General features: G+C 34.7%; 1 protein-coding gene across 1 annotated transcript; it reads right to left on the bottom strand.

The window, feature by feature from the left end:
• Positions 1 to 215: 215 nt before the first annotated feature.
• LOC143632872 (uncharacterized) lies at positions 216 to 23,944 on the bottom strand. The gene is made up of 2 exons (XM_077101289.1): positions 23,850 to 23,944; positions 216 to 837 (listed from the first exon to the last, which is right to left on the bottom strand). The coding sequence occupies exons 1-2, from the start codon at positions 23,942 to 23,944 to the stop codon at positions 216 to 218; spliced, it is 717 nt and encodes a 238-aa protein (XP_076957404.1).
• Positions 23,945 to 25,205: the final 1,261 nt, after the last annotated feature.

Raw genomic sequence — 25,205 nt, forward strand, 5'->3', positions numbered from 1 at the left:
CCGAGAGTCTCTTTAGCCACTTGAGTAATATTTATCGCCATAGCCTCCCACATTTGGGTTGCATCCCCATTTAGTCCAACTAGTGGCGGCAAGAGCACTCTATTCTTGAAAAGAGGAGCCTTTTCATCCTTTAAATTTCCCCAACAAATCCTTGGTGTATATTTCTTCTCCCTTCCGGACAGCCTGTTTCTCATCTCTATATCCGCCACTAACAATCAATGTTGTGTTACTAATGTCTCCCATGGTATAACTTTGCAGTCCTTCCACCGACATAGATCTCCTTGCCTCATCAATAAATAGTCTATCTGCGTCTTGCATCCGCCGCTGCTAAACGTAATCAACTGTGAATCCCTCTTTTTAAAGAACGAGTTTATGATACCCAGGTCGTGAGCCACCGCGAAGTCTAGAAGATCCGTTCCTGACTCATTCCTATTACAAAATCCAAACCCCCCATGTACAGTATGAAAACCATCCCTATCCATCCCAATATGACCATTAAAATCACCTCCTATACAAATTGTCTCATAACTAGGTATGGCCCCCACAACTGCATCTAAAGTATCCCAAAACTCTTTCTTTTCTTGATCTCCTAGTCCTATATGTGGCGCGTAAGCACATACCACAACCACTACTGCTAACCCTAGTACTAGCCTAAGCATCATAATCCTATCGTTATGCTTTATGACATCTACCACATTTGAGTGCAATTCTTTAGACACTAGAAAACCCACCCCATTCCTAGCCCCATCTGACCATGAATACCACAGCTTATACCCATTACACTCGGCCCCTCTATGCCCTTTCCACCTAGTTTCTTGAAGACACGCTATATGTACCCTACAATTTTTAAGTACATATACCAACTCCAACAGCTTACCATTTAAGGTACCTACATTCCAAGAACCTACACGCAAAGTATACCTCCTATCATTCCCATTTCCTACCCTATCTGCACCCCTCGAACACGGTCTCAAGGGCAAATCATAGCTCCTACCGTTAATGATTGTAACTAAACACACGAGTACACAGAAACTTTGTAAGCGCAAGCACACGAGCACACGTAGGATAAGTAAAAACCACGCGTTCACACACAACTCACTCCTGGTTGTCGCCCGCAAAGTACAGAAACCCACAAAGTTGTGTTAGTAAAACAATGAAAAATGTAATAAGTTATTTAGGCTTTTATTAAATAAGTTGGTAGGCTTTACAAAACTGATTCTACCAACTTGTTTTTTTTTTTAATATTATTTAGGATTTAATAATAAATATTTAATAATTTCAAAAAAAAGTTTTGGATAAGAAGAACCTGGTTCTTCCCTCCCAGAATGAGAGAGAGATGCGGTGGTGGTATACGCCGGAACACTGGATGTAACGGTTTACCCTTGTGCCGACTGTGAGTGATATCACTATGGAGAAGCTGTAAACGTCGTCGTCACCTTCCGTCTTACGATAACCGGTGACTGTTACCTTGTTTTTCAAACCGTGACTTGCAGGTGATAGTGCTTACCCGGTGCCGGAAACTCTTCCCGGTGCCGACTGTGAGTGATAGTGGCTTGGTGGTGGCTTGTGAGGACCTGCGATGGAGACAAGAAAGGAGTAGATGATAGTGCTTACCCGGTGCCAGAAACTCTTCCGTCAACACCGCCGGAGAGACTTGCAGGTGTGGAACGTTGGGATTTGCAGGCTCCGTGTGAGAGAAAAGTTAGAGAAAGAGAAAAATATTAAATAAACAATATTTTATTTAAACCGACATCATAAGGTTAAACGCTTCGTGTCAATTAGTTTCGTTACAAGTTTTCGTGTGTGTGTGTGTGTGTGTATCCTATGAATAATAAACCATCATTATTTTATTAAAACCTGACACTAACATTAAGGCTTCTTGTTGTTAAAATGTTTTTATAAATTTGCTCATATTTATTATATATATATATATATTATTCGTTTTAAACAAAACCATAATAAGCGTATTAAAGGCGTTAATTATATTTTTACCATCAAATTTCGTTAAGGATTCTAAAATATAAATTTTATGATAATTATATATTTAAACGTTATAGTAGGTCTCATCTCATATTTATTTAAACTAATTATTCGTAAAATCGATTTTATGACAAACAATGATTCTTATAATTGAATAAAAATAATAATAATCCTTAGAGAGCAATCGTTCAATCCATAATGTACCCAATCATAAATATAACTCAAATCATATCGAAACCCTAAATTCGTTTATAATTCAGTCATAATATTATTTGATTAGGATTCTTGTCTGTAATTCTCGAAGGGTGTGATTTTCACTTTCTATTCGTATTCATTCTCGTTTGGCTTATTCGATCAAGTGAGTTTATCATTCCCCTGTTTTATAACTTTTCTAAACGTTTTGGGTACATATGCATACGTATCTGTATTTCATACTATATATATATTCAAGCTAATGCACACGTGTTATTGTGAGTGATTTAATCAAACATACGTGCTACTTGCTTACTTGTGTTACCATTCAATCAATCGCATATTGGAATTAATATTCAATCAATCGCATAGCGGGTGTTCCTGCTGGTGACCAATGCCCGATTCGCTTGGCAACGGTCTACATACTTGTTTATGGTTTGATTTTTTTTATCGCACTTATCACGTCATGCTTATTTATATTGTTGTGTCAAACTGGTGATATTTTCACTCAACTTTATGTGTGTTATTTAAATTGTTGTTGTATTTGGATATTGTGTGTTAATTGAAATAAAATAATTAATTAGATATTGTCACTTTTATATTATAATAGTATCTTCGAGCTGTGAGCAATCGGATCACGCCCCGACACTTCCACCTTTTAGATTGGGGTGTGGCATCATTAACCACCTATAAATTAATATTCCTTGATTTGAACTCACAACCTATTAGATAAAGAGGAGACACTCACACCTTATGAACAGGATGTCCGTTAGATACATAGCATCTGTTAATTAGGTTTTCGGTTACGATTAGCGATTAATAATTCAGTTTGTTACTTGATATATGATCAAATTTCAATTAGAGTTCTATATAAACCAAAAAAACACACATTTTATGCTCTAACTTTGTCATAGTTTAGTAACATCTTGTACATAATTCATGTGATATTAGACTTGTGACATTCTTGAATTCTTATACTCGAAATAATTTGGGATTTATTTAGTCAGATTTGAATTTATTATGAATAAATATCATAAAAAACCAACAAATGTTTTGTTTTGTTTTTTTTTTCACCAAAATTCCTCAACAAATATTTGCATGTTAAATTCCATCCATATGATAATTTTGAAGAAAAAGTGATGTAACTTATAACATATGTGTGTGTGTATATATATATATAGGGTAGGAATCTTAGGAGAATCATTTGTAAATTGATAATTTTGAGAACTATTTTGAACCGCTAAAAAAACCCTAAAAAGAAATTTAAAAAATTATAAAACAAAAAAAACGAAAATTTTAAAAAAGTAAAAAACCAAAATTCTTATATTTCATTACGGTTTCATTAAAAAAAATAAAAAAAAACGAATATTTTTTTTTCTTTTTAATTCGTATTATACCTATACACATATATATATATATTCATTTAATCTCTAATTACGTAATGTACACATATGTATATTATCATTTACCTTAAATTATACATATGTGTATAGAAAAACAACATATATGTACATATTATACATATATGTATAATTTAGCTAAACCGAGAATTTTTTTAGAAACCAGGATGATAAATAAGAACTTTGTTTTTTTTTACTTTTTTTATTTTTGTGTTTTTTTTGTTTTATGAATTTTTTATTTTTGGGTATTTTTGTGGTCCAAAATAGTTCTCAATTCTCAAAAAGTTCTCACATAATCCTATACACACACACACACACACACATATATATATATATATATATTGCTTATGGCATGCATGTAACATATACTAGGGGTGTTCACGGTACGTTTTAACGGTTTTGGGTCAAACCCTTGGTATCGGTTTTCTATTATCAAAACCGAAATCAGACCGTTGAAAATTAAAACCAAACCATTACAAACGGTTTAATTGGTTACGGTTTAGCTTCAAGCTTTGAGCATTCATAAAAGACCAACTTTAACTAAATATAAAAAGCTAACTATATTTCTATTTGTGCTCATGTAGTCGTTTCATAAAAGACGGTAATACAACTCACGTAAAAGTTGGTTCTAGTTCATCCGGATTCAATGCTTATTTGCAATACAATGACTGTCTGGCTAGCAAGGTCAAACGCAAAAACAAGAAAAAAGTGTAGAAATGTGGGGTGGGGGTGGGGTGGGGTGGGGGGAGGGGGGGGCGTTCAACCATAACACTAGAACTTCGAAGTGAAAGTCTTAGCCATTCAGTTAACAGTTTCTTATCGGCCGTAAAACTAAACCAATGACAGTTTGGACGTTTTCACGGTTTAAACCGAACCACAAACACTACTAGTATATATTACATGTATGCCATAAGCAAAAAACTTATGTTTATGTAAGTTTTGTCACAATTTTGTTTAAAATTAACATATAGAAGGACTTTAACGTGCAAAAAGTTGTTGAGGGACTTTTGTGAGAAAAAAAAAAGAAAGTAGGTTGTTTTTTTTATGGTATTTGTCCATTATTATCTAAAAAACATGTCTATATAATTCTTACTAGCTTTAAAGCCCGTGTAACACAGATGATGATCTAAATAATAAAGTTACAAATAAAGCAATACATAATGTATATGGAAAAATGTATTACATCTATGCTTGTATCAATACTATGTGTACATAAATTAATTTTATTTATATCACAAAATATTTTTTTCAAGAAAAAATGAAGTTAATAAAAGGAAAAAAAAACTTAATAAAAAAAACTAATGCATGTGCAAAAACCGCTTCATCTATTGTAAATTTCATCCTAGGTATCATATACGTATAATTGAAAGAATTTTGGTTATGAACTAATTTCAAAGAATACTTCTCATACAATAATATATTTGAGCTACATCATAAAAAAGATTTTGATAAGTTTGAGGGGGCTTCTCGATTTTGCCTTAATAACAACATAAAAAATAACATGTTAACCCGTTCAATTTTGTGAATGTTTTGCTTCACTAGAGCATAATTTTGTATAACATTCTTCACATACAACATTCTAATCTATATTATATTATTAAGGAGGAGTGATGGACCGAAGAGTCATTTCACAGCTAGAGCACGAGAATACAAACGTCATTTCATAATTGGGTAAAAAAAGTTGTATCATTACCTCATTTCGTTCTTCAAGCGTATCGTACAAATTCATAAAGCCTTACGTTTTGTCTAATTACTATTGTATCCTTTATTGCTTATCCTTTATATGCTCCAACAATTCATTCAATTAATAATAATTAATAATATATATTTATTTTAGTTTATGAAAGGCCATCCTTTATGATCCACCAACTCAGTTAATAATATCTACTTATTATATTAAAGCAACATGTATTTTGAACATTTAGCCATTTATTATTAGTCTATTCTCATTATTTCTATAAATACCAAGCTATTTTATAATTTCTTTCTAATAAAATAATTCAAAATAATATTATAATTACCATTTTACAAGAACATGTGTTTTAGTTGTGTTATTAAGCGATAATTTAAATAGTTACCAATCCATATGTTTTGAAAATCCAATTAAATGCAATTATTTCCATTTAATGTTAGTGATAATTACATGATCAAAAGTCAAGGTCATTAACAATTTCAGTTTGTTTTGCAGTTATCATTAACAAAAGTTAAGGCCAATCTCTAGCAAGAGTTGGAATATATATGAGAGACTCGGTTTTTCACATGGTCAACTATATATGGCTTCACCAAAAGTGAAAAGTAAAGACGGTGTCAAAATACTTATTTTGGATAACCAAGGTAAAGTTACAAGCATGACAACAAATATGATTTATAAGGAAATATATAATAGTCTGAATTTTTTATTTTAAAGTTTTAAGTTATGTTTCTAAAAATTCTACTATGTATCTTATTGTGTTGTAAATTTGTGTTTTTCAATACTTTATTTTCTTACCAATATGAATTTCAATTAAATATACCATGTTGCTCTAGAAAACATATTACAAAATATGTTGTCGTTTTAAACTTTATATGTTTATTCGATGATTTCTATATTTCCACCCGTGACGTTCACAGGTCAATAACCTAGTATATTTATTATACTATTATTGGTTAGAGGCCTTTAGTTTTGTCGGTAATTGAATGTTATTCAATGCCCTAAGTTAAATCAATTGACATGAAGAGTCGTCTGCTATAATAAGTATGGCCCATGTTTGCAGTGGTAAGTTTCATCCTTTCAACCATAGCATCATGAAAGCCGGTAATGTAATTTTTAACTTCTCGTGTGGATGAAGTCCTGTGGGACATATCATGGCCTTTGGAAAGCGATTGCGCTCTCAAAATATTAACTTTTGATAGCGATGAAGGTTCTGACACATTTTGGCATTCCAGTGCTCTTGTTCTTAAGCAGGTAATAATGCTAATAATGTTAAACTTGAATATGATTTGTGGGAATTTGAATGCTCGGTTTTAGTTTGAGTTCATTGCATGCTCTAGAACAAATATATGGATGTCAATTGTGTATTGGACCATGCACTACAGCAATAGGAGAGGTATTATTTTTAGTTATCATCTATTTGATCATGTAAATCTGTCAATAAATTTTGATGTCAATTGCAATGGTAATGAAAAAATTATCTGAATGAATATCAGAGAGACAGGGCCGTCCTCAAGAATCCTTCAGCGGCCGAGAAAATTAATATATATATATATATATATATATATATAATTGAGGAAATATGTTGGAATTATATTCATTAGAGCATTCTCATCCCGTTGCCTATCCTTATATCCATATATATCATATAATTACACTAAAAAACACTACATTTATCTCTCATGTTCAATTAAATAATATTTTTATACCTTTTTCATTACACTTTTCTCTCTCCACCCTATAATTTACAAAAAAAATCACTACATTTTTCCCAAATTTACAAAAATCCCTACCTTTCTCTCCCCACCCTATAATTTATACTCACAAACCCACCCTATAATTTACAAACCCTCCTCACATAATTTTAGGGGTTGGGTTGGGAATGCTCTTACAAGTTTATTTTAAACCCAACAATTGTAATATTCAACTTCTTAAAAATATAAAACACATGTTTAGTTTTTTATTTATTTATTTTTATTTTTTTAGCATTCCGATATAATATATTTGTTTTAAAAACGGAGTTTTTTTTTCAAAAAGGCTTACTTTTTCCTAATGAACGCTATCGCCAAGAGTCCCCGACAACGGCTCAAAAACTTGATATGCTAAAAGTGCTAAAAGTAATAATTCTAGACTCTTAACTAAAACTACTAATCGGTAAGTGGACCGGTCGACTCTAGTACAACTAAGTAAGCCCAGATATCGAATCCATGTGACTGTTTAAATTACGTTTAACTATCTAATTAAACTCGACTAACTGACACGACTATTTATTTAATTTTTTTTAGGGGGTTTTATTAAAGAACTAAGATTAAACTAAAATTGAAATTAAAACTAAAAACGACTCGCTTCAATAGTATGTCACCGAATGATTTCGAGCCTTCAAAAGCTTCCAAAACTCCTCTCTTGAGCTCCCAATTTCGTCCAAAACGGCTGTTAGTTGTCAGATATATCAGGTTTAAGGTTTAAGGGTGTTTATATAGTGCACAGGGCCAAAACCTGATAATAATCGTAGAATATTCTGGAAAATAGAGGTCTACGCGTCACGCGGCCAACCAAGAAAACCCTGGTCGCCGCAGCGTGGCGTGGCCAGGGATGAGGGGGCCGGCCGGTCCGGGCCGATTCAATCCTGGTTTGTTCCAGTTCATTCCTAATCCTTCCGGTTCTCCGTTTTAGCTCGTTTTTTGCCCTTTTCAACCACAATCAAGTTCCGAAACCTGCATTACACAATTATATTAGTAGTATACAAATTCTACATAAAACCGAGCAAAAACTAATAAAATATTATACAAAATATACACGGAAATCATATATATTTAGCGTTATATCAAATATCCCTACACATAACCTTTTTTCGTCCCTAAAAAATTTTAGTTGCAATGGAATCAAACTCGGCAAATACGATCTTAAAAACATATAGGTTATCTTAAAGCTTCGAAAAACGAAAAATCTGCGATCACCGATATTGTTGCCCACTTAAACCTATGCCTTTGTCTTTACCGGGACAAGTAAGATCCAACCATTTTCATTACTTTTATACAATTTAGTGGAACCCATAGTCAAGTCCCTTTTATTTTAGATTTTACCAGACCAAGCCATCCAAAGTAAGTATGACTAACAGCAGGATGATCACTGGATTATATAGATTTTACTCCACTATAATTGATGTAAGTGAGTATGATGGCAGTAAACTGCGGGTTTTATGCTTAAAAACTTTTAAATTATTTTAAATATCTGAAGATACCCAGATGAACAACCGTAAAATGACCCATGGTCTCCGAACTCGAGGCATCCCATCAATACAAGATTTAAGGTTATAAAACCATACGTCCATGAAGTGTTAACTAGAAGTGCACGTTTTAGTTTATATCACTGTCTACTTGGCATACTCTAACGTTAAACTTACCCAAGTATTGTATAATAACGTATTCAGGTTTCTATAAAATTCATAATTCTTCTATAATCAAACTAAAAATGAGGCTTGAGTATGGCCCGACCCTTCACCTCATATTTTCAACAGACTTAACATGTTTCCCACTAAAATCATATTTATCGTTTATAACCAAATATCAGACTGCCTTTTCATTCTCAAGGCTAAGCCTACCGACACATCTTAAGTTAAGTGTGTTTTCTTTTTATAATCTTATTACTAGTAGTTTGATAAACCAATTCCCGATAATATCATGATCGTCCATTTTAATACAAAAAAAATCATATTTAAGGGACATTTTTCACAACTTTTTCATTTTTTTTAGTAAATTAAACTTTTAATTATGACTCAAATATCCTATCTCCACACTTAAATTTTGCACTGTCCTTAATGCAAGGATAAGGATGAAAAATAAAAATAAAGTCGGGCTACAAAAAACTAACAACCCTAAAAATAAAAACAAAAATAAAAAATAAACAAGCTAGATAATGGAAAAGACTTAGCTGATAATATGCGCATAAAATATGGTGCTAAAGTCTTCATCCATGAATGCCCTCCATCTCCGAACGTGCACAGCAAACAGTACCTCCTTATTTCACATACGAACGGAAGCGGCTAAAACATAACAAACAATATCTAAAAACATATCTTATCAATTTGATAGATATTAAGCACTCAAAGTATTTCACCAAACCAACCAACCCAACCAATATATATAAAACATGAATAGCAGCAACAAATAATAAACATAAAGTATACTGCTCAACTACTCCATCCCCACACTTGTCTTTTTCATTATACTCTTCCTAGGGATACGTCTTTTCACTAAACCTGCAAAACTTAAAAACCCAAAAACAAAGAAAAACTACAAAAAAAACTAAGTTAGTGACTCAATTAATTATACAAACTCTGCGAAACCTCCCTACACTTAAACTTAATCAGGAGGTTTTTCTTTGATCTGGACCCTATCTAACTCGTTCAGTTCCACCCGGTACTTGTTAAACATTAAAATTTTATTAGTGGAATTGAAAAATGATTTAAAAATCCTTAATGGGTCAGGCCACCAAAATTTGAACTTACCTGGCATGAACCGGATGCATGACATGTATCGAGAAAACTGGTCATTCTTGAACTTCAATGGCTTCTTATTTCCCGTAGACCATCTTCTGACTTGCAAATAATTCCGGTTCAGAGATGATCTTCTCTTCGCCTTCTCCCGTGGTGTAACATTCGTTACTTTTCAAACCCGAAAACCCGACCCATTTCAAATTTTTGGTTTTAGGTTATATATTTTTATATATTTTTTCGTTGCACGTATTTACATGACATTTGTCGTTGCCTTACGTATTTGCATTCGTTAAACAAACCCGTTTGGTCATTTCGATATGGTTTTGTTACTCGTTCATCATTAATATTATATTCCCCGAGAATTTATGATCATCGTACGCTCATTATAACTTGTAATTCGTTTTCATCACATTTCAAAGTTCGGGATCTGATATGTAATTACATTTTTAATTTCAGATTTAAAATTCTTACTCAATCGATTTCCGAACTACACGAGTATATTACGTGAATCTCCTAGTTTATATAAATATAATTCAAAGTTCTAGTCTTAGTCTCGAAAAAATACTTTAATTTTAAAAGTTAATACAATTAGAAAGCCCAAGGGTTTGAATAGTGCATATAATATAATTTCTGTTTTAAAGAAACTTTAAAGTAAAGGGGCCAGTTTGTAAATTAAGCTTAAAATAAAATTTTATTATTTAACCCCCCCCCCCCCGGCCTACCCGGTTTTCCCGGCGACGGGGGATAGATTCCGGCGAGCATTAAACAACCACCAAAATGTTAAATTAAACCAAACAAACGATTATAACTCTTCTCTCCACCAACGTTTATCCGTTATTCACTTTCCTTAATACAAATTAACACCTATTAACGTGTAATCAATCTATTAAATGTCCGGAAAATATTAAACACGCTATAACGGCTTTATAAACTCCAACGGGTTAATCCAAACGATTAATAGGACATATTCCATCTTCTAAACTTGCCCCAACCTATCTTATAACCTGAAAGACTCTCTATATCGTCTAATTATTCCGTCAAGGTTCGCTTTCTTGCAACCATGGTTCACCTTCTTGCAACCATGGTTCACCCTCAATCTGAAAAATATACTGGTACTATATATATACATATATATATATATGTGTGTGTGTGTGTGTGTGTGTGTGTATGTGTGTGTGTGTGTGCATTTGAATCGTCTTAAGTCGTAGAACAAAACCCTAAACTAGTTCTTGCAAACATGGACTGGATTAAAAAAATTAACTATCTAGGGTTTTGATGTGAAGAAGATGAAACTAGAAGTTCATATATATTTTTTTTGTTTCTATCTATAAACTAACAAACAGATTAGTTCACCTGGTTATGCCCCTTGTGTTTGAGCCAAGAGACCTGGGTTCGAACCCGGGGAATGGCGTTAGATTTTTTTGTATTTTATGTTTTTAAACCCTTTTCTTTTATAATTCAAGATGATTATATTAAAGACCATTAAAAATGAAATAAAACCTTTTTAAGTTAAATAAATTAATTATAAATTAAGTTTACCACTTTTCATACAAAAACCCACTTTTTTTTCATATTCGTTACATTCCGTAAAAATCCTGTTAAAATATTATTTTTTCGTTAACGTTAAATTCGTTAGCTTTTAATTTGTTAACTTTAATCCAATAATATAATTATTTTGTGAGATGAAATCCGTGCCATGCATTTATCTTAACTTTCATATTAGCAATATTAAAATAATTTAAATCATTAGATATCCGTTAAGCTTAAAATAATATTATAAAATACTTTTCTTAATTACCTTTTTGTTAACTTAATAATCTTTTTCAAAGAAAAAATTCGATAAAATCTGTGCTTCGTAATTGCCATATTAATAATAGATTATTAATCGAATGATATTAAAATAGTTTGTTAAAATAATATTATATCAAAATGCCTTAAAAATCCCATAAAATATATTAAAATAATGTAAAATCCCGATTAACCAAATATTATAACTTTTTCAATCCCGTTAGTTAGATTTTGTTTTTGTTTTAATTATAGTTTAAGAAGCTCAATCATTTCGTTATCGTGTTTTCGTTATCATGTTTTCGACTTTTATTACAAGTTTGTCTTCGATTTTGAGGTGAGTTTCTCACACCCACTTTTTAATATTTTTATTACTTTTAGGGGTAGCATATGTATTTATACAACTTCAAGTATTTACAATTCGTTTACAAACTACAATTTGTTACATGAACTTGTGTGTTTACTTGATTACTTGCTCATGGTTTCCTCAATAAGTATAATCATGCACCCTTCTTTGCACTCAAGACCATTTAATATGAGTGGAAAAGGGCCTCATTATCCGAGTACGTTGGTTGTTACCAACTGTCACACCCCAACCTAAGGCGAAAATGCCTAGCGTTAGCTGATTGTTCACAGCTCAAAGGTCGTATCATAAAATAAAATGACAATATCTATTAAGTTAATTATTTCATCAAAAGTGCACACAATATCCAAACATGACATATAATCCAAAACAAATATATATAATCCAAATAAAAAGATAAATATAAATAGTCTTCATTAATCCCTAAGGTCTTTTCTAGGTGTCCATCACTTCAAGCTTCAAGTTAAACGAAAACCTGCATATGCATAGAAAATAAATAGAGTTTGTCAACACAATATTGAGTGAGATTATCACCATTTTTGCATGATATAATAATATAAATAAAGAAGATTTGGTAATAAAATCAAACCATAAGTAAATAATGAGTCATTAGACAATTGCCATACGAGCGGGCATTGGTCACTTTGACAGTTGTATGATCATACTATAAATGAGAATATGATGGACCTCTCCAAATATGGTAAATAAACACGTAAGCACGGAACAAGTATATTTGATCAATCACACACAATTACACGTTTGCTAGTTGAGATATATATATATATATATATATATATATATATATATATATACGAAATACGGATTAGTACGCACACATCCCCAAAACTTATGAAATTCAGTAAAATAGGGGAATGATAAAACTCACCTTAATTCGTAGATAAGCGAGTAAAACAATAATAAACGAATAAGAAATAAGCGGATCTTCCTCTAATACGTCGAACGAAATAAATCAACTGAACCTGAAACTTTGAGATAAGTAAATATGATTAAAACTGAATTCATTGCCGTTGGAATCGTTCCAAATGGATGTCTAGAACTCTGGTTATGTTAAATTAAATGTTTAAACGAGTCGGTACTGACCAGAATTCGAACAGTGATTCGAAAGTCAGGTTTTGGTTAGTAGCATTAAAATCTTGTTAGAAAAATAAAAGTCTTATGGACCGAATGTCGGTTCCGACCAGAAGCATGAGAAAACGAGTAGTCAAAGTTATTGACTATTTTGCCCTTAAACGGGTTTGACTCAAATTGATCCGTCAATACCCTGTAATCTCATAAATTGATTACGAGTTATTGACAATTGAGTATTATAGAACAATTGATCAGTTAACAACTTACCCGGATAATGCTTGAGTTAACGAGAAATCAAGGTCAAAGGTTAAACAAACGTCAAAGTCAAACTGCAGCTTTAATTCTTCATGTACACGAGCAAAAACGAACAACATATCATCGGGAATGGGGAAAATGACGGCTGGGAATGCTAGGGTTCAGTAAATTCTAGGGTTTGGAGTTATGATGCGCTTATATAGTCATTATATCAACTTGTTGGACAAGAAACAAGTCGGTTTTGGTAAACGAATCACGCATTAATGAGGAAATCGGATCATAAAATCATCGATATATTGATCAAATTACTAAATATGAAACTAGACACTAATCCATACTAAATCCAATAACTTGTCGCTCAATTTTCGTGATTTAGGATCGATCAAGGAAAGATTTAGCATTAAACGAAGATTAAAAACGAAATTGGCTGATCTGATAGCTCTTCGCGTCGCGCGAAGAATATAGGTCTCCTCCTTCGCGTCGGACGAAGGGAGGTTTCCACCAGCTTTCCATTTTTGGCAGTTTTAGTCCCTGTAGTTCCAAATATGCATTTTAAGCGATTTTAAGAGTTTCTAAGGGCTATGTGGCACAAATGAAAGTTAAAGAATTATAAACTAAGATAAACAAAGTTAATTTACTAATACACGATTTCATTAATAAGAAATATCTGAATACATTCCCGAATCGGGTAAACAAATATGTATACAAATATGGAAAAACCGGAATGTTACAGTATACCCTACTTTTGGGAATTTCGTCCCAAAATTAGAGAATCAACTATAGAAACAGATGAGGATTTTTCGCCATCATTTGATCTTTACGCTCCTAAGTAAACTGTGCGTCTTGTTTCGATTCCCAACGAAATTTAATTAACGGTATACAGCTCCGTTTTATGACTTTACCCTGATGGTCTATGATCTCAACGGGTGTTTCAACAAAGTGCATGGTCTCATCAATACAAACTTCATCGAGAGATATTTGGAAATACCCTCGGCAAGACACTTCTTCAAATTTGACACGTAAAACACTGGGTGAACGTTTGAGAGTTCCGAAGGAAGTTTAATGTCACACCCTCAAAATCCACTAACGGAGTTTTACCGTCAGAGGGTGTGAACTAACAGGATCGGAATCATTAGTTATAATCAAACCATAAAAACGTTTAAATGAAAATAAGTGCGGAAGCGTAAAAACCAAAAGACAAAAGTTGTGTCACGCAGGACGACTTAAAAACCCAAGTAATAATAGTTAAAACATGTTTGCATATCAGAATGTTCAAAAACCATGCATGATCCTATACCGCGCGCCCGCCTCGGCTACCTGAGAATAACATACTAAAAGTGTCAACACGGGGTTGGTGAGTTCACAAGTTTATATAAAATAAAGCGTTTAGCGTTTGCGTTCAGCGTTTTGCGTTACTAGATAGTGTTATGTCAATTATATATCTATAGGTAGCTAGCCCATAAAACAAGTATTACTAAGTGTTCGACACCGAAGCTGACTGTTTATCATTTGCCTTGCCACCAGGTCTATCCCGACCATGATATGTGTTTAGCCAAGATTACACCCACTCTACCTCCAGTCGAGTTTAGCGTTTTGTGAGGTTTGTCAAACCCAGTATTACTACTCAACAATGACTCGCTATTATCCAATATTAAACGGTTCGATGTGAATGAAGGACTTTAGTTAACGCGTTTGCCACTTAGTCTTTACAAGTGATATATAATTTATACTAACAAAATCTTAAATGCGTTTTTCGGAGTATGTTATCTCCCCCAAGTGAAAAGCGTTTAAAGACAGTTTAAAAGGGGTAAGTGAACTCACTGTTTGCGAAGAATTCCCAAAAATAAATCACCAAGTGATGCGCGTCACAGAAAACTCTCTCTAGCGTTCTAAAACAACAAAGAGATTTTCTAAGTATTCAAGCTATTAACGAGTCTCTAGACCCGACACGTAATACCTATGCAAATATTACGTTTCGTGTTTCGTTTGTGAATCGTGTGTGACTTTAACAAGTATATTTGTGATACGTTACATGTGTGAACAATTATTTACGTGTCATGTATTTATAATGTACATAACTAGCAACTATTCCCCGCAGGGGCAATTTGGTCAAAATACCACAATTATTTAGCAAGTATTCCCCGCAGGGGCAATTTGGTCAAAACCTAACAATTAACTAGCAACTAGCACTTTTCATGCATTTTCACAAAGTTCGGCAGTTAACTTTACCGAGACAGAATTTCTACTTGAAAGATTACACTATTCCACCGATCATAGCATCTCAATTAATTCATCAAAAATCATCACAAAAGCATACATGTATTACTTTTCCAGAACATATTTTATTTTATTTTTATTCCACATATGTTTCTTACAATGATCAAAATATTACAGCAAACTCATAACAGTAAAATTCATGCGCAACAGAATGTTATTTGAAATTACCGTTTAATGAAAAATCCAACAAATGCAAGACCACTTGGGTTAGGTTCCTAACTCAACAAGTCAACTTCCAGAAGTGGAACCAACCCAATTGGTCTCGTAGTTCATGAGATATGCTAATTACAAAACAACCTAACAGCAGGTCTCACAATTCAGATTCGCACTTCAGTTTTGTAAAATCATAAAGATTAACTTTTACTCGTCCAAAAATTACAAACTTGGACTCTATAAAAACTAGACTCAACAAAGTACCCTGTAGTATTAACAACCTCAACCAATTTCCACATTAGCATTTATTTACAGTCGTCTAAACATAACTTACAATCTGTCCAGTACCAGTTTTGACCTTTAATCACAATTAAATCGTTTGACCAACCAAAACACCTCCAAATTTGGCGTGGTTGGACTTTCTGAAAACTAGACTCAGAGTAATACCTTGTAGACTCATTGCTCAGTTTGCTTTTATATTCAACAAGTTACACATCATTCAATCTTAACAATCACTGCTGTCAAAAACTCAGCAAGCCTAAACAATCATCTAACATGCATCATAAGCATACGACATAACCCAAAACATGTAATACACATAATTAATCATAGAAAATCAGTAGCAACCCTCTAGGGTTTACAAACAATCAACGATTCATCAATCTTTCACCGTTCAAAATCACATATGATCCTCAATATCAACACCAATACATAATCAATCATCCTCTAGCAATAATCAATCATAAGAACACTTAATATGATATTCAATAGTTAGGGTTTCATATTTATACCTTAAAACACAGAAATAAACCAAGGGAAACGTGAGGGGTGCTTAGAAACGAGTGTAGGATGCTCCGATTATGAAGAATCAAGCTTAAACGAGTGTGATATGTGTGTGTGTGAGGCTGTCGTCGCAAGAGGGAGGGGAGAAAGGGGCTGGCCGATCGGGTTTGTGAGGGGGAGAAGGAGGTTAGGGTTTTAATATTATTAATAATAATATATTACACTTTGGTCCCTCAACTTCTAACTTGTACTTTTCTAGCCTAAATTAACTAGTTTGCATCTTGAGTTAGCGTTTTATACTATGTTATCACATAACACATAAGTCTAACACATAATTATCACATAATTATTGTTTTGACGTTTTTCGTTTATTCACCAATCGTTTGCGTCAACTCGTTTGCGTTTCGGTGCAATTCCCGAAAGACTACACATGTAGTAAGTGTTAAGCGTCATTTAAACCCTAGTTTAAATGTAATGAGGTGTGCGTTATAGATTCAGTGATCTTTAAGTTTGAATTGACGGAGTTGAGTTAACGGAGTTAACCTGAAATTGACGATTGTCACATTTAAGCTTATAAGCAACAGGACCAATTCGATCGAGGATTTCAAAAGGACCATTGTAACGGGGAGAACTTTCCTTTCTTCCGAAATCTAACCACTCCTTTCCACAGAGATACCTTGAGAAGAACACGATCGCCAACATTGAATTCTAAAGGTTTCGTTCGCTTATCCGCATAACTCTTTTGACGATTACGAGCAGCGAGTAAATGCTGACGGATTTGAGCAATATGATCAGTCGTTTCTTGAACCAATTCAGGACCAGTAATTTGCGATTCTCCAACCTCATTCCAACAAATCAGAAACGACACTTGCATCCATAATAAGCTTGAAATGGTGCCATACCAATGCTAGAGTGAAAGCTATTATTATATGAAAACTCGATGAGTGGTAAATGTATATCCCAATTGCCCCCAAAATCGAGGACACATGAGCGAAGGATATCTTCTAGAGTTTGAATCGTGCACTCAGACTGACCATCAGATTACGGATGATAGGCAGTACTGAGATCCAAACGAGTTCCCAAGGCTGATTGTAGAGACTTCCAAAAACGAGAAGTAAAACGACCATCTCTTTCGGAGATAATGGTTAAAGGAGTCCCATGATGACAAACAATTTTCTCAACATAAATGTGTGCCACATTATCCACATAATAAGTTTCATTAATGGGAATAAAATGAGCGAATTTTGTCAAACGGTCATGGTTACCCAAATAAAGTCCATAGCAATTTCTTCCCACTTCCATACGGGAACGGGAGGTTGCTCAAGCGAACCATAAGGACGATGATGCTCGTCTTTGACTTTAGAACAAGTGAGACATTTCGCAAATAAAGAGCTATGCCTTTCTTCATTCCGGGCCACCAAAAGATCGAACAAATATCAGCGTACATTTTATTCACACCGGGATGAACAGAATATCGTGACTTATGGGCTTCATCCATTATTAATGTGCGAAGATTATCACGATCGGGAATCCACAAATGATTGAGAAAATATAGCAAGTCATTGTGTTTAGCTTCCAATTGGGATTCCGCACCACACGACATCTCATCATACATATTGCCTTCGGTGACGGATTCGTGTTGAGCGTTAAGAATACGCTCTTCGAGATCATTTTGAACAAGAACACAAGTAAGTAGAATGGATTTGACTTGCCTCTTACGGCTGAGAGCGTCAGCCACGACATTCGCTTTACTGAGATGGTAGCGAATTTCGCAATCATAGTCGTTAAGCAACTCGGCCCAACGACGTTGTCTCATATTAAGTTCTTTTTGATCAAAGATGTTTTGGAGACTCTTATGGTCGGTAAACACTATGCATATGGTACCATAGAGATAGTGCCTCCAAATCTTCAAAGCGAATACAACAGCACCAAGCTTGAGATCATGTGTCGTATAATTCTTTTTGTGAACCTTGAGTTGTCTCAAAGCATACGCGATAACTTTACCTCGTTGCATAAGAACACAACCGAGGCCTTGGTAGATGCATCACAGAAAAGGTTGAAATCTTCATTACCTTCGGGAAGAGCAAGTGATATAATGCTTAATATACATAAATCCCGTGTACCTTTTATATAATATTTTATTAGTTTATGTTTGGTTTTTGTTAGAATTTGTATGCTACTAACACATTTGGATAATATAGGTCCCCGGGACTTGCTCGTGGTTAAAAAGGGCGAAAAACAAGCAAAAATGAGCTAAACCGGCGAACCTGAGCATCTAGAAACGAACCGGACAGAACCAGGACCGAACTAGACCGGGCCACCCCCTCCCCCTAGCCGGAGCGCCGCGCGACCAGGAGGGGGTAAGTCCATCGCACGGCACGGTGACCTCCACATCCAGGATGTTCCAACGATTTTTGGTTTTGGGCTTGTATTAAAAAGATCGATCGTGAATGATTCAAATGGGGATTCCTTGATAAAAAGATGTTCATTTGTACATGTATCATATATGCCACATGTGACATGTGATACATTTCCGCTCGGATCCATTTGTATAAAGAGTTTTCCCTGAAACTCAACCTTAATTATAACCTGATTACCTTAGCTGACTTGGACGAATTAGGGAGCTCAAGAGGTGATATTTTGGAGGGTTAGAAGGCAAGGAATCAGCCGGTTGCGTGTTTATCATCCAAGGATGAAGGCCACGGGTTTTATCGCCTTTAATCTTCTGTTCTTATTTATTTTCACCATGAATTCCTTTATCATTGTTTTGTTTTATTTTATGATGCTAGGCAAAATGTTATAGACTGCCTAGGCTTATGATGAACCTACTCTGACGTTGTGATTTGATTTGGGATTTATATATTGTTATGGTTTATGATTTAGTAAAAAGTTTAATTATATTAAATTGATGCACATGAATATTTAGGATTGATTGATTGATTGTTATTACTCCATAGTTGCCTGGATTATTGTTGATCATTATGATAGGTTACAATTAGGTCAATTACTTTGTGTTCTTGATTATTTATTGATTGATTTGCAATAAAATAATAGGGATAATAATTATTAATTAAATAAAACTAAGTGTACTGCTAACCTAAAATCTGTAAAGTGCTAGGTTATTAATAGATCTTTATAATTTAATCTTGCTAGATTTAGTTCTTCGTAAGGAGTCCGTCTATGTTTGATTATTTATTATTGTCTATTGAATCATTAAATTGTAAGACCCCGAACCCCGGGAATCCTACAGTTGATAATCACATCCACAATTTCACAAAAATTTAAAACCAAATAATTCGTTTTATTTAAAACAACTTCAGTGTAAATAATAGCGGAAAAAGTTTAAGTATTAAAAATCCCAAACTCAGGTACAAGTGCCCTAAAGCAAATGTGAATAAAATATCTGTTTTATTTGAAATCCTCGACCAGAAATGCCTTCAACCTTCCTAGTAGTCTCCAGCATGTCCAAGCGACAACCTCTAGTCCTTAACCCGAAAGTCAATCTAACATACACACAAAGTCAGCTAGAGCTGAGTGAGTTTAACTTTTCATAAACAATATTCATACTTTATTTCAAAGTTATAGCTCTAAAACAGTAGAGAGAATAATAATAAAATAAATAAATATATTTCACCAAATAGTACATTCATCGTCGAACACGCGTAGACGGGTCTCTCCACCACGAGTCAAGACTCAAGTAATATATTTGACCCGGACGCGGTAAGACCTAAGCACGTGACACGAGCCTCTCCACCACGAGTCAAACCCGAGTAATATATTTGACTCAGTCACGGCTTACACATCCAAACATGTGATACGGGCCTCTCCACCACGAGTATAACTTGAGTAATATATTTGACCCGATCACGGTTTAACATACAACGGGCCTCTTCACCACGGGATTTTAAAACCCGAGTAATATATTTAACCCGCCAAAATGATGATCACGCCACACGGGCCTCTTCACCACGGGATTTGAAAACCCGAGTAATATATTTGACCCGACCGTAATCACCATGCACACACACATCAATAAGCCTACTTACATCATTCTTAGCCACAAGGAACTAAATATCATCACACAACTGTAGGCTATAAGGTAGCACATGCTCATACCTATATATATAGATGAATATATATAATCCCAAAATATACCATATCACAAGTAAGCCATCCTTAGTCACGAATGACTAACTAACATCACTAATCATAGGCCATAGGGTAACGCATGCACATACATACATACATATATATATATATATATATATATCATCCCAAAATATACCTTATTACAAGTAAGCCTATGGGCCTTAAGATAACACATGTGTATACATACATAAATATCATCCCAAGACATACCATAATACAAGTAAGCCTATGGGCCATAAGGTAAAGATATACCATAATACAAGTACGCCTTTGCAAAATCATTTAAACGGTTTATCAAGTATAATCAGTTAGGTGTGTATGCTAGCCCAAAACATGAAAAGCGTGAAAAGGGCCATCTTGAACTCACCTGACACGAGGCACAAAATCACCACGAGCTAGAGAACCATTAAGTATTTCCACTAATCACAAGCCTGTCGGATTATACACAATAATTACTAACGATACCGAATGAACTCATTTATCCAACGAGGTGTTCTAACATGGTTTGAGTTACCTAAGTCCCATCCTTACCAATTTCAATTACAACAGCCCCCGGTGCCTTATATTTACCAAAACCACCCTTAGATAATCTCGGAAATAAAGAATTCCCAAATTACCCACGGAAGTGCTAGGTGAGACGAATATGCGGGTTTATAAGTTGTTTATGCACTAAACAACCGACTCAGCCCCGTGTGGACCAAGTTTAATAAAATCACAGCCGACAAGTTCACACGACAGCGTACGAGTTGGATGGGTCGGTAATTCGTAAGCACAACGCACAAACTACCAATAAACGCGAATTTGTGTTGTACCGACCCGTTTGAGTAACCGACAACCAATCCAGGCCCATTAACATAAAAAATTTAGTTTTTCATAGCCCGTATAACATACCAAGGCTACACTATTTGAATTGGTTGTTAATCCTCTCAAACAACGCGCTAGACACAACAATTAGCAAACTAGACAACAGAAACCTAGTTTTCACATTATCAACAATAGACCACTCTAACAAATGCCAAAGCTCCTAATACTAAAGTATTATGTACAAGAAATACCTAGGTAGATGATGGATCAAGAACTTCAATTAAAACAGCCCCAAAAGGAACTTCAAGAAATACCTAGGTCAGCCACCGGTTAAATCCTAAACCGAAAGAATTGATCACTGTCGAGTATAAGGAGCAGATTTTAGCATGCAAAGATGTATTTAATTACGTAGGAAAACCATAAAAATAAATTATGAAGTTTTTACCAGAGTTTCATAAATATCTTAGGCTTTTAAAAATATTTTTGTTATATTTTTCCAATGCACAAAAAAATCATAAAAATTCCTCCAACACAGAAAGGTACGTGCAGCTATTACAGTGTGCAGCAAAAGTGCTTTATTTGTTTAAAAATCATTACCAAACCAAATTAAACGATTCTAATTGGGTTGTAATCTTAACCCAAAAGGTGACCTTTAAGAAGTGGAATCAACCAATTTGGACTTGTCAAAAAAGAGTTATAATGTCGGGAAGATAGACCAGAATCCGTCGCCCCACATCAGCTTTGACACACAATCTTATAAAATCATAAAAACCATTCAAATCTCGTCCAAAAATTACATATTATACCTTTCTGAAAACTAGACTCAAAAGTAGAACATCATGGAATCAAGAATAGATCAATAAAATTAAATTTTCATCTAGTTACAGACCGAACAATAAATGAGTACGAATCTGTCAGAAACTGTTATAATTAAAACTCAACCCTAACATGTCCCATAAGGGGTTTAATGCTGAAAAAGACTTGTATTAAGATAGGACTAACCTTGAATTAGAGTTTCACACCTTGATTATGGCTGGAAAAAAGAAAAACAATGGAGCTCGGGGTTGCTAAAGCTGCTGTGATCTGACGTTGGGAAGGAAATAGGGTTTTATGTTATAATAATTGAATTTACATACTAGCCCCTCAACTTTGCAAACGGTGATAACTTGGATGAAAGATTAATTGGTTAACTTACGAGAATGACAAGGAGGTCCCTGAAGAATGTCGGATCACGAAATTTTATACAAACTCTACAAGTGTCTCATGCCGTTGAACGAAAATGCCGGGTGCTACATACTAATCTAACACTTTAAGTTATAAGAGGCGATGTTTTGAGCAAAAATGGATGGATAGACGGACTTTTAAAACGTATTACAAGACTCTAATCTAGAAAGATGAAACCCCGGATTTTAAACAAACATTTATAAGCGATCAAGTCGATTAACGAAATTTACGGGCGTTACCTAAATATATTAAACTGCCTTTGATTTTGGCGCTGTAATGTAGGATTTCGTATAAAGGAACTAAGTCATAATTAATTAGGAGACCGTAAGGAAACTTGAATTTTAATACTGGTGTGCATTAAAACTTATTAGAAACCTATAGGTGTCTTTTGAGAAGGGTTAGGGGTCGTGTTCGGGTTTTCCCTTAAGTGTCTATTTTATGATCCCAGTCCATAACTAAATATTTTTCCGGTTAATTAACAACTAAAATTTGGGGGGATTCTAGCCTAAGTAGTTTTCTCATCATCATTTGATTTAATCAAACTTGTGTTTTCATTTATTTTACTGGTTTTTTCTTAATTAGTTTTAATTTAGTATTTTAAACAAAACCCCCCCTTTTAAACAAACAAATAGTTGTGTCAGTATTAGTTGAGTCTAATTAACTAGTTAAGTAATTTAAAAAGTCTTGTGGGTTCGATATCCGGACTTACTTAGCTGTACTAGAGTGGATCAGTTCACTTGCCGGTTAGTAGTTTAGTTAAGTTTAAGAGTCTAGAATTTATTACTTAGGGTCTACATTAGCGTGTTTTTATATAACTACTTTTAACACATCAAGTTTTTACCACCGTTGTCGGGGACTCTTGGCGATTGCGTTATTAGCTTTGATTAGACTTATTTGCTACATACGTGCTACTTGTTTCGTTTTACGTTTTGTTTGAGTCGTATAAGTCTTTTAATCTAATTTTAAGTTTACTTTATTCTTAGTTTTATTTTATTATTTTCATAGAGGCTACTGAATTGGTCTTGTGTGTTTTTCAGGTTTATGCCACATCTTTGTTCACAAGGACCACTTTCGTTAAAGTCAGAAGCCAGTTCATCATCATCGATCACCATAGATTCTACACCAAAGTCATCACCACACAATTCACCACCGTCGAGTCATAGACCCATTCCCGATAATCAAATGGCCAACAACAACTGAACTGTTTACCAACAAGCCTTCGAGGGTTTCACCGGAGACCAATCGCCCATCATCACCCTTGTAATCGATAACCCTAATTCCTGGCAGATTCCCTCGTACGTCATGGCCAATCTCACCCAGCATAATCTATTTCATGGTCGTGATGAAGAAGACACACCAGCACACATCAATCGTCTTACTCGTGTGCTCAGAACATTCAACTTGCAAGGTGCTAATGAGGATGCAAGCTTCCTTCACTTGTTCCCGTTTTCACTTTTGGGTTATGCCACCACTTGGCACGATTCGCAACCTGCTGGAGCATTCACTAGTTGGGAGGCGCTACGCACCGCATTCATTAAGAAGTACTTCCCGCCTGCAAAAGCATCTCGTCTTCGTGATCAAATTCACTCTTTCCACTCGGAGCCGGATGAGCCATACTATCAAGCTTGGGAGCGTTTCCAGACCTTACTATCCCGTTGTCCACAGCATGGTCTTACTCCTTTGGCCCTTGTTGAGAAGTTTTACAATGGGCTGATATATGAGACTCAGGCTCGATTCGACACTACTGCTGGAGGTAATTTAATGGATAAGAAAAATTTGGTTGAGTGTAATGAATTGTTTGAGAGGTTTGCCCAATCCGAGTTTGCTAAAAAGCCACGTAACGGGAATTCAAATCCCGTCACTAGTACACCCTCATCCGTCCGAGGTGTGCACCAGGTAAATTTGGATACTAGTATGGCTACTGCCTTTGAGAGCCTAATCTGTGAGATGAGAGAACTTTAGGCTAAGGTAGATAAGTGTGAGTTATGTAGAGGGGGCATGGGACTTTAGATTATCCGTTAATGAGTCATGAGCTGGTAGAGTTCGTAGGAGGGCAAAATAGGGTTCCTAATGCATTTAACGGAAATAATAATTCAAATTGGAACAACTATAAAAGTAATAATTATAACTCTAATTGGTGTTCCTCCGGTGCACCCCCTAGTTTCCAATCAAATCTAAATCCTAACCAGGGGCAGGATCAGTCGTCTAGTGGGGATCAGAGTAGTCAAGGTGGGAGTAATGGGCAAGACTTGAGTGCTGGTATTGGTAGGTTAGAAGAGATGATAAAGCAAATACTTGTTAGAGATCAGGAAACTCAAAAGAAAATTACCGATCAAGATTTTACTATTAAGGAATCACCAGTCCACACTCTTAGATCTTCAGAGAACCATAGGTGATGTAGCCCGATGTTTAGATGAGAGACTCCCAGGTCAGTTTTCGGGTTCCACTCAGCAAAATCCGGATGCGCAGTTAAATGCCATCTCCACTCGTAGTGGAGGGTTTTGGAGACTCTTGGGAGGGTGCAACCTAGGTTAGACCCAGCAAGTACCGCACCAACTAGTGAGC

Source organism: Bidens hawaiensis, unplaced genomic scaffold, assembly GCF_021521415.1.
Source record: "Bidens hawaiensis isolate Kalapana, Puna unplaced genomic scaffold, B.hawaiensis_p1.1 tig00006538_1, whole genome shotgun sequence".
Classification (NCBI taxonomy): domain Eukaryota; kingdom Viridiplantae; phylum Streptophyta; class Magnoliopsida; order Asterales; family Asteraceae; genus Bidens; species Bidens hawaiensis.

What these genes read in the sequence shown, in the direction of transcription:
- LOC143632872 (XM_077101289.1), bottom strand. Translation starts at nt 23,944, where the DNA reads ATGACGTACGAGGGAATCTGCCAGGAATTAGGGTTATCGATTACAAGG. An exon ending in AAACCCTCGAAGGCTTGTTG is followed by an intron (nt 838 to 23,849) that starts GTAAACAGTTCA and finishes TAAAAATTGTAG; the next exon opens with GGTACATATAGCGTGTCTTC.